Source organism: Convolutriloba macropyga, chromosome 9 (genome assembly GCF_964194025.1).
Source record: "Convolutriloba macropyga chromosome 9, txConMacr16.3, whole genome shotgun sequence".
NCBI classification, from domain to species: domain Eukaryota; kingdom Metazoa; phylum Xenacoelomorpha; order Acoela; family Convolutidae; genus Convolutriloba; species Convolutriloba macropyga.
Window position 1 is genome coordinate 46,313,453 of NC_134476.1, and position 10,908 is coordinate 46,324,360.

Genomic DNA, 10,908 nt, shown 5'->3' on the forward strand with positions numbered 1-10,908 from the left:
GCGTCAAAAAATGAGCATCATATAAAATCTTTTCAGGTTAATCATAACACTGTAATATTAGCAAAGCAAATCTTGTTTAAATTAATGCAAGCTCAATCAAATTGAACAAATTTTTCTTTTATCACAACTTAAGGAAAACTGGCAAAAATCTACAACCTTTAACAACAGTAAGTCTTCAAATAACAAACTCACATAGTAAGCTGCCTGTTGCCTGTTCTTAGAGAGCAATTTCTGTGTCATTCCATTTTCCGTTTTTTCTTGAATTCAACATGACTTCACTAAGAATCGACAGAACTTCAACTCACCTGACTCTGAGAAAGCGATAAAAAAATTAGTTACAATAAAATTATTAACAATTTTTCTTTAAAAAGTCCACGCTGAGTTCTTCGTTAAAGCAGTTCATTTTGAATACGTCGTTTTCATTTTAATCATGTTAATGCATTGTAAAATTTAAAAATTTATGATCAAAATGAAGAATTTTAGTGGAAATAAAACTTAGAGCTCTTCGCGAAAAACTGGCACGAAGTTCTATCCGGATTTCTCCGTAATGAAATTTTCATCTTTCCATTGATTCTCAACCGATTGAATTAAAATTTATTGAAAACGGAAACGGTGTTTCTACTCAAAGTGATCCTCAGAAACTTGCATAATACCATGCAATTTTGCTCTTTGAACTATTACTTACTATTGAGCGTATTTGGAATTGTTTCGTTAGTAATCTAGTGATATTTTATAAATCCTACAGGCAATAAAATTCTATCAAATCGCCATTTGCTTATATAAAATTTTAAATGGACGGCAATCAGAATGGAATTGCAAATGGTTTGGGTAATGAAACGCAGAAAGTAACTGCATAGTTGCGATTTGACCCTTTTTCTTTTGTTAACAATCGTAATTTCCGACAAATTTACCACGTAAACATGGAGCTACTTTCCCCAAAAATATACAAAATTGATGGCAAATCTGCGCACAAGTTTTCCTTCACGCTGAAACTTTTCTAGATTGCCAGCTTTTCTTTGATCTCAATCGCTCCAATCAATTTTAAGATCCTTTCTACCGGTTTTTAGGGGGCTCATTTTATTGAAATATCCAAATACTTTGGGCAAAAAATTTTTATTATGATTTACTATTCAACGACACGTGTTGTGTTGTTGCAGGGGGTTCATGTTAAACATGGAGGCAGAAACATAAAAAATCTAAAATCTTTCTCATTTCTTATGAAATATTTCTAATCATCTCTAAAGATCTGTATCGGTTGTTGAAACCGCTCACATGCCATTAAAGTTCTGCATCTGTGCAGTTCAGATTATATAATGTCAGATAATCGTCCAAACATGACCAGACTTCAAGCTTCAAACTCCGTGAGTCAAGTAATATTTAGTTATGTGACTCATGACTTAACTGAAAAAAAATTAGCATTTGACGAGAGCTGCTTAGCGGTTCGAGGTGTAAATCAGAATTTAAAGTCATTGTTAGCAGAGTCACATAATCGGGACTGAAACAAAAACTTAAGAAGTTTCAGAATCAGGCTCTGCGTATAATAAAATCTGACATTGGAGAATCTGGTATTTCAGATGTATGGCATTTTATAACATGTTGGTTTCTGACCAGGTTGTGTGACATTTCCAAATTTTGATTAACATCTCGATCTTGCTGTGCATCCCAGTCCCTTACTCTATACAACCCCCCCCCCCCACTGTATCTAAAGGAAGATCACTGGAAAATTAATAAAGGTTGAAGTTATGTGAAAACATATACATCGGCAAGTTTTTGAATTGCTGTAATTGTGACGGGAGTTGATAAAAAGAGTATCACACGATGGTTATGTATCAGCAAGGTTTTCGACAACTCGGCTGTGCCTAGGAGCGTGATACTTACGCCCACAGTGACCATGGCCACCGAGTCACAAAATTCACAACTTTTGTCTAATTGAAATGGTAATTGCTCCCCGAGTTGCTCATCATACAAAATTTTTAGTAGTCATGCTAGGTCATATATGATTTGTATGACTTCTTTTTATTCATACAAGGTTCATATTTGATTTCCTAAAAACCATACAGGGATCATACAAAAGTTTTCAAATCCTAAAAACCCCATGATTTTGATTTTCAGTTGAAGTTTCTTTTGGAAATCATACAAGGTCATATATGAAACATAAAACATTAACTGGTGCCACGAAATCTCGTATAATGTAGTCAGAGGGCTTAATAAATTAATATATCGCATTTGAATGATTTAAATAATTTCCTATGAAAGAGCTTTTATAAGTATAAACTGGCTTCAGAGTATATCAAAAAACTTTAGTTGTCTACTTGGATTTACTCTTTTCTTTAGAGCCCACTTTTTGATATTGTACGTTAGGGTCTTTAGGCGGAGGACAATTCGGTGCCAGGGAATCACATTTGTGATGCCCTACCGAATTATAAAAAAAAAACAAATCAGTAAAAAGATTTATGAAAAATAGATCTACGACTGATGGTAATCATACTAGGTTCATAAATGATTTCTTGGTAATCATACAGGGATCATTTATGATTTCTTAGCAGTCACACAAAGATCGTACTAGAAAATACGTTATGATTTGTATAACATCATATATGATCCTTGTATGACTACTAAGAAGTTGCAACCCGGGTCAATATCATTTTTGTTTAATCGCTCTTGAACGCAGTTCATAGCAATTATTGTAAACGTGTGTGTCTTTTTTTATGCAAATTTTTTGCTTGACAGTTTTGCGCTTTTCTTCTAGAACATTCTTTGACTTCTCAAGTGACTTTTTCACGCTTTCGTTCTTCATTTTTGAGTGATCTCTATTGCTCTGAAGTAAAGCTAATATAAATTCGATTGCAGAATAAGTGAGGTTTGTGATCTGTAGCGCAGCGGTTAGTATTTGTGGCTGTGGATCGGGAAGGGAGTGGTTCGAATCCCGGCGGGGAAAAATTTTTTGCACCCATAATTTGATCTAGGCTACAGCCCCTGAATTAAATTGCCTCGCCTGTCGTTCAAGAGCAATTCTTCCGACATTTGTCGGTTTATGTTTTGTCACTTTTGATTATATATCGGTTTATATTTTGATTACAGTTGAAAAAAGCATATAATGTTATTTTCAAAATTTGATTTAGATAAGTGCACTAGGGTTGGATAAATTTGGCGCAAGAAAATAAGAGGTTTTGTTCTTTCATGTTTTGCTTATTGTTAGGGATTAAAAAATGTTAGTATTCTCCGGCCAATTCTCCACGCAATTTTTTCAAAAGAAAAGTAGGCTGGAGGAGTAATTGAATTCCCCAAGGCTGCCAAAAAATTCAAACGAGGCGCTGAGTTTCTAAAGGATGCGCTAAGGAATCTGAAAACCGACAGCAAACTTTGTCGAGTTTTTCATAGAATTCGAGCAAGAGTTCCATGAGAAACCTAGCTTTCTTTGAGCATGTAATTACCTATGTTTTGGGGTAATCAGATGGAGGCTAACTGTTTGCTAAAGACCATAAAATTCTAGCAGTTTTATCCAATAAACACGCCTGAGATTCTAAAATTTGGGCAATTGGTAGTCGGAATCGGAACAAACCAGAAATCTGTGGGCGATGTTGAAGCTGCATTCACGTAAAAGATGGAAAATTAGGAAACATCATGTCGCAAATCATTAAAAAAAACTTGTTATTTTTTCTGAAATCTAAAGAGGTCGTCTTATAGATTTTTGAACATCCAAGTTTAAAACCCTCTTATAGCTGTCCAAATTAGAGATTTTTGCTACTCAAAATGTTTGCTCGGTTTTGATATATAAAGTTTTCAAAGGAAACATTTGGCATTTATACAGAACAGTATTAAGTATATACTTGTCGTATATAAAGCACAGTGTAATGTGTTAGAAGCCAACAGGGCAAAAAAATTAATTCAAGATGAAAAAAAAAGAGAAAAACATTTTCTTAAAGATTTGTTCCCAGATGCATGAATAAACATCCGAGTAAAATTTTTATAATAATAATAATAATAATTGTGGTTTCTGCGCAATCGCAGCGGAACAGCATTAGGCCTACAGTAGCCTGTTTTCAGCTGCCTGTTTTCAACCAAAAATAACCGATAAAACTGAATATACACAGACGAACGTTAACACTATCTGATTTAAATGTTTTAAGGAGTCCACTTTTCAGAAAATTTTGTGTAATTTTTAACTGAATTTAGAATTTTCAGGCTTGAATTGCTCAAGTCCAAAATTTTCTGTTCAAAAGTTCTGGAACCCCTATCCAGCCTCGTCTTATGATTTCAGTCATTTGAGAAATTGAACATTCAAAATCTTACCAGCACGCAAAATACTAATTCCAGTAGAAATCCATTTTTGTAAATCTGGTATGATGATTTTCAGGCATCAATTGATACGTATTCATTTCTTCCCGATTGTTAATATATAAACTATGAACTTGTAATTTTGAACTTCTATAGAATAAACTGTTGTTTGTTAAATTTTGATAATTAATAATTATGAACTTTATCATGTTAGAAACCCGACTGTGCATCAAAAATTGCATTATTACAAATTTTGTAAGATTTACATTCAGTCTCACATAACTCGCTTGTTCTACAAGTTCTTACTAGATCTCATACAAACTGGTAACATGTTTATTAGTACTTATAAGATCTTAAAACTTTTTAGTACTTTACATCTATTATTACATACTGTACACCTATTAGTACTTTATAACTAATCTTTTTAGTTGTTACACGATTATTTTTCAGGCAAAGTGTTTTGCCGTTTTTTTTAAAGAATGATGCACTTATGATTCAACAACTCAGGGTTCTTGTTGCCAATCAACAAGTCCAGTAACCTTACCCACACCGATCTTCCAGAGCGACCTCTTGACCTCTAGTATCGATCTATCGTGTATATATTGCATGTTACAGAAAGGAGCTCCCGCCAGCCATCGATCATCGGCTGGATCTGTGAAGAACGCAACAGGAGGAAACATAACAAATAGGTCACAGGCTTCATCCAGATCAAGTTCATCCAGGAAAAAATAAACAAACAAACAACTATACTAACAAGCAAAGCAACAACAACAAAATACTAATTTGATTTGATCTTGGCATTTAAGGTGTTTCAATTATGTCTAAATCCCTTCTGTGAATTAACATTTTTCTAACCAAAAATTATTTGACCGAAGTGGATCTCACGAGAAAGCGTGAATCTCATATGAATCGAGCACTGGTCATTGATCGCTGCAAAATTTGAGATGAAGGTTCATTTGAAACGTTAATGCAAAAATGCGTTAATGCATTTCGCCTGTAGAACCATAAAATAAACTAACCATAGAATAAACTAAGCACGACTCGAGTCTTTACAAAAGATCTACAGTTCTGAATAACTGAAAATGTACCTTTAAGGGAGGGTACAAGTTCTTATGAAATCACATTAATTAAAGTTTACAAAATGATATTCTGGCTGCACTTTATTAGTCTTATTATTTTTGACAACTTCCAAAAGAATTGGAATTCAGCCTTTTGAGTTTTAAGCGTAACGGAAATGCAACTCAACTTGATGTCTATGGAAGGTAACACTAAAATCATTTTTAAATAATGCTGTCGTTGATACAGTGGCAAGTCGCATGTGTAAATGAATTTGACTATGACGCATTTTTACGCCCCACAAGGAAACTTTTTTGGTCTGGTGAACGCACGAAATTCTGGATATATGCCACTCTCAACGCACTAAATTTTGGGCATGAGCCATGATGGCGGAAACCATGTTTGGTTTGAAATCATTTTTTTAATTACTATTTTTTAATATTATTAATTGCTCTCAAACAAAATTTGTAGCAATTATATTAGTTCCGTGGTCTTTTTTTAATGTTCCAAATTGCCCATGTCCAGACTATAGTTCGTTCAAAAATACCTATGTCCAGACTTTCCTGGGTTCAATTTTTTTTCCAGAATGTGTAATATTGAACGCACAACACCAATACTTACTTTTAGTGTTGGACCTCGGTTTTCGGAATATTATAAGTTTTATAGTCTTTTGTATAACATAAATTTTTGTAAGTCATAAATTTTGTGAGAATTGATTTATTCCCTCTTGTATTAACTCTACTATATGATAAACGATGAATTGTGAGTCATACAAGTTCCATGTTGTCCTATCAAATATTAAACTTCCTATCAAACAACTTCAAAGCACAGATGTTTCAATTAGGTCAATTCTTCATTAAAAATTCTTGTTTTTTCTGAAATTTTCAAATCTGGTGTTATTAGATTGCCAACTGTCATTCCACAATTCAACCTCTCCCTCAAACACATACGCACACAAGGCAAAACATACACTCACCCAAAAGACCAAAAAAACAAGAAACACGGGTAATTACAGGTACTTGTTCAACTCATAATTTCATGTTGTGAAGCAGTGAAAGTAAAGTTATTCATTGGTTTTTTATAGTAAACAGGCTACAAATTGACTACAGTATCCAAAAGTTCTTAACGAAAAATTTTGGTATGGTAGCCGCCTCATTCAGCTGCATTCAACCTTTTCAAGATGTATGCCTCTTCACATCACTCAAATTTAGGCATACGCTAAAAACAGGATAGGTGTATTCAGCGGATTATTGTCAGCATTTTGGTCAAGTTTCAATTTCTCGACATACTGATCTATCCGTCCGAAAAACTATTGTGTGTAAAGAAACCAACAAACGATATTTTATGTTTTCATTTAGTTAAATTTTGCGATATATCAAAACAGTTGTTCGCTGTTCTCTAAGCATATCGCAATTTTGCTTCAAATTTTGCTTTATGTACTCAACTATTTGTTTCTCACAGCAAGAATGTTTAAGCTCCCCAACCTTCTTCTGTGCTTATTTTCAAGTTATCTATTTAAATAGGGACATTTCCCCTCATTCACATATAGTTCATTTAAAAGAGCAAATTTTCCTCCAATTTTTGGCTTTTCCTACATACAAATTTATACCCATTTTGGAGAAACAGAGTGCATGAAAACAGTAAAATCAATCAATCCCAGACAAAAAGTCTATACAGACTTTTTCGTTTTCACCAGAATTTCGTGCGTTAAACAATATTTCGTTCGTTTCAAAGGACAGATGTTTCAGTTAGGTCAATTGTTCATTAAAAATTCTTGTTTTCTTGAAATTTTCGAATCTTGTGTTGTTAGTTTGCCAACTATAATTCCACAATTCAACCTCTCCATCACACACACACACAAGTTAAAAGATACACTCCACCAAAAGACCAAAAAAAACAAGAAACACCGGTAATTACAGGTAATTGTTTAACTCATAATTTTATGTTCAGAAGCAGTGAAAGTAAAATTATTCATTGGTTTTTTATAGTAAACAGACTATAAATTGACTACAGTATCTACAGGTTCTAAACAAAAAATTTTGATTTTCTAGCCGCCTCATTCTGCTGCATTCAATCACTTCAAGATTTATGCCTCTTCACATAACTCAAATTGAGATATGCGCTAAAAACTGGATAGGTGTTTTCAGCGGATTATTGTCGGCATTTTGGTCAAGTTTCAAATTCTCGACATACTGATCTATCCGTCAGAAAAAGAAAAACTATTGTGTGTAAAGAAACCAACAAACGATATTTTATGTTTTCATTGAGTTAAATTTTGCAATATATCAAACAGTTGTTCGCTGTTCTCTCAGCATATCGCAATTTTGCTTAAAATTTTGCTTTATTTACTCAACTAATTGTTTCTCACAGCAAGAATTTTTAAGCTCCCCCACATTCTTCTGTGCCTTTTTTCAATTTATCTATTTAAATAGGGACATTTCCCCTCATTCACATATAGTTCATTTAAAAGAGCAAATTATCCTCCAATTTCTGGCTTTTTCTACATACAAACTTATACCCATTTTTGAGAAACAGAGTGCATGAAAACAGTAAAACCAATCAGTCCCAGACAAGAAGTCTATACAGCCTTTCTTGTTTTCACCAGATTTTTGTGCGTTGAACAATATTTCGTTCGTTTCAAAGGACAGATGTTTCAGTTAGGTCAATTGTTCATTAAAAATTCTTGTTTTTTTGAAATTTTCGAATCTTGGGTTGTTAGTTTGCCAACTATAAGTCCACAATTCAACCTCTCCATCACACACACACGCACACAAGGCAAAAGATACACTCCACCAAAAGACCAAAAAACAAGAAACACCGGTAATTACAGGTAATTGTTTAACTCATAATTTTATGTTCAGAAGCAGTGAAAGTAAAATTATTCATTGGTTTTTTATAGTAAACAGACTATAAATTGACTACAGTATGTACAGGTTCTAAACAAAAATTTTTGATTTTCTAGACGCCTCATTCTGCTGCATTCAATCACTTCAAGATTTATGCCTCTTCACATCACTCAAATTGAGATATGCGCTAAAAACTGGATAGGTGTTTTCAGCGGATTTTTGCCGGCATTTTGGTCAAGTTTCAAATTCTCGACATACTGATCTATCCGTCAGAAAAAGAAAAACTATTGTGTGTAAAGAAACCAACAAACGATATTTTATGTTTTCATTGAGTTAAATTTTGCAATATATCAAACAGTTGTTCGCTGTTCTCTCAGCATATCGCAATTTTGCTTAAAATTTTGCTTTATTTACTCAACTATTTGTTTCTCACAGCAAGAATTTTTAAGCTCCCCCACATTCTTATGTGCCTTTTTTCAATTTATCTATTTACATAGGGACATTTCCCCTCATTCACATATAGTTCATTTAAAAGAGCAAATTATCCTCCAATTTTGGGCTTTTTCTACATACAAATTTATACCCATTTTGGAGAAACAGAGTGCATGAAAACAGTAAAACCAATCAGTCCCAGACAAGAAGTCTATACAGCCTTTTTTGTTTTCACCAGATTTTGGTGCGTTAAACAATATTTCGTTCGTTTCAAAGGGTAGATGTTTCAGTTAGGTCAATTGTTCATAAAAAATTCTTGTTTTTTTGAAACTTTCGAATCTTGTGTTGTTAGTTGGCCAACTATAATTCCACAGTTCAACTTCTCCATCACGCACACACACGCACTCAAGGCAAAAGATACACTCCCCCAAAAGAACAAAAAAAAACAAGAAACACGGGTAATTACAGGTACTTGTTCAACTCATAATTTTATGTTGAGAAGCAGTGAAAGTAAAATTATTCATTGGTTTTTCATAGTAAACAGGCTAAAAATTGATTACAGTATCTAAAGGTTCTAAACAAAAAATTTTGACTTTCTAGCCGCCTCATTCCGCTGCATTCAACCACTTCAAGATTTATGCCTCTTCACTTTACTCAAATTGAGGCATGCGCTAAAAACTTGATAGGTGTTCTCAGCGGATTATTGTCAGCATTTTGGTCAAGTTTCAATTTCTCGACATGCTGATCAATCCGTCAGAAAATCTATTGTGAGTAAAGAGTCCAACAACCGATATTTAATGTTTTCATTTAGTTAAATTTTGCAATTTATCAAACAGTTGTTCGCTGTTCTCTCAGCATATCGCAATTTTGCTTAAAATTTTGCTTTATGTAATCAACTATTTGTTTCTCACAGCAAGAATGTTTAAGCTCCCCAACCTTTTTCTGTGCTTATTTTCAAGTTATTTTTTTAAATAGAGACATTTCCCCTCATTTACATATAGTTCATTTAAAAGAGCAAATTATCCTCCAATTTTCGGCTTTTCCTACATAAAAATTTTATACCCATTTTGGAGAAACAGAGTGCATGAAAACAGTAAAACCAATCAGTCCCAAACAACAAATCTTTACAGACTTTTTTCTTTTCACCAGAGTGTTATGCGTTAAACAATATTTCGTTCGTTTCAAAGGACAGATGTTTCATTTAGGTCAATTGTTCATTAAAAATACTTAGTTTTTTGAAATTTTCAAACCTTGTGTTATTAGTTTGCCGAATGTCCTTCCACAACTCAATCTCTCCCTCACACACATAGGCACACGAGGCAAAACATACACTCGCCCAAAAGACCAAAAAAAATCAAGAAACACGGGTAATTACAGGTACTTGTTCAACTCATAATTTCATGTTGTGAAGCAGTGAAAGTAAAATTATACAATGATTTTTTATACTAAACAGGCTATTAATTGACTACAGTATCTAAAAGTTCTAAACGAAACACTTTGATTTTCTAACCGCCTCATTCAGCTGCATTCAACCACTTCAAGATTTATGCCTATTCACTTCACTCAAATTGAGGCATGCGCTAAAAACTTGATAGGTGTTTTCAGCGGATTATTGTCAGCATTTTGATCAAGTTTCAATTTCTCGACAAACTGATCAATCCGTCAAAAATAAAATGATTGTGAGTGAAGAAGCCAACAACCGATATAATATGTTCTCAATTAAGTAAATTTTACAATCTTTTCTACAAACAAACTTTATATCCATTTCGGGGAAACAGACTGCACGAAAACAGTATAACAAGCTTGACTTTCTTGTTTTCACCAAAGTTTAGTGAGCAAACAAACGTTCTTTCGTTAATCACAATTTAGCGAATTCGCCAGATTTTCGAGCGTTCATTTTCAGATTTTCGTGCGTTCACAAAATCTTTGTGAGCTTATGCCACTATCGTTCTGTCAAAAATTTCTGCACGTCTTTTGTGCCTTAAGAAGTTTGTATGTTCTTTCGTGCATTCATATCCAGACTTATCTCTATTTTTACAAATTTTGAGTGTACAGTGTACACCAAATTTTTCCATTTTTCCAAACAATGTAATTTTGAACCCACGAACCCCCACCCTTTCTTCGGTTTTTTTATATGATTTCCTCTGGGTCTTCAACCTGGGTACGTTTATTTATTGAGGCTGGAGTCGCTCGCTTGAGATTCGGAAGATAAATCTAACGATGTCATGAGAAATTTCTCAAAGAGAATTTGGTGCCCAAAAAAGTTTTAAAAAAAGTGAAAGTCAAAGGAGAAAAC

General features: G+C 33.6%; 1 protein-coding gene across 5 annotated transcripts in view; it reads left to right on the plus strand.

Moving 5' to 3' along the window:
• The window catches only part of LOC142345804 (axonemal dynein light chain domain-containing protein 1-like), a 211,410-nt gene extending 206,277 nt beyond the window's left edge, over positions 1 to 5,133 (plus strand). For all 5 annotated transcript variants that reach the window (XR_012759355.1, XM_075398173.1, XM_075398175.1 and 2 more), the window contains one exon: positions 4,894 to 5,133. Coding sequence is in view for 4 of the 5 variants with exons in the window: in XM_075398173.1 (XP_075254288.1) it covers positions 4,894 to 5,010 (117 nt within the window). In the remaining variant the exon portion in view is untranslated. The remainder of the gene's footprint in view (positions 1 to 4,893) is intronic.
• The last annotated feature ends 5,775 nt before the right edge of the window (positions 5,134 to 10,908 follow it).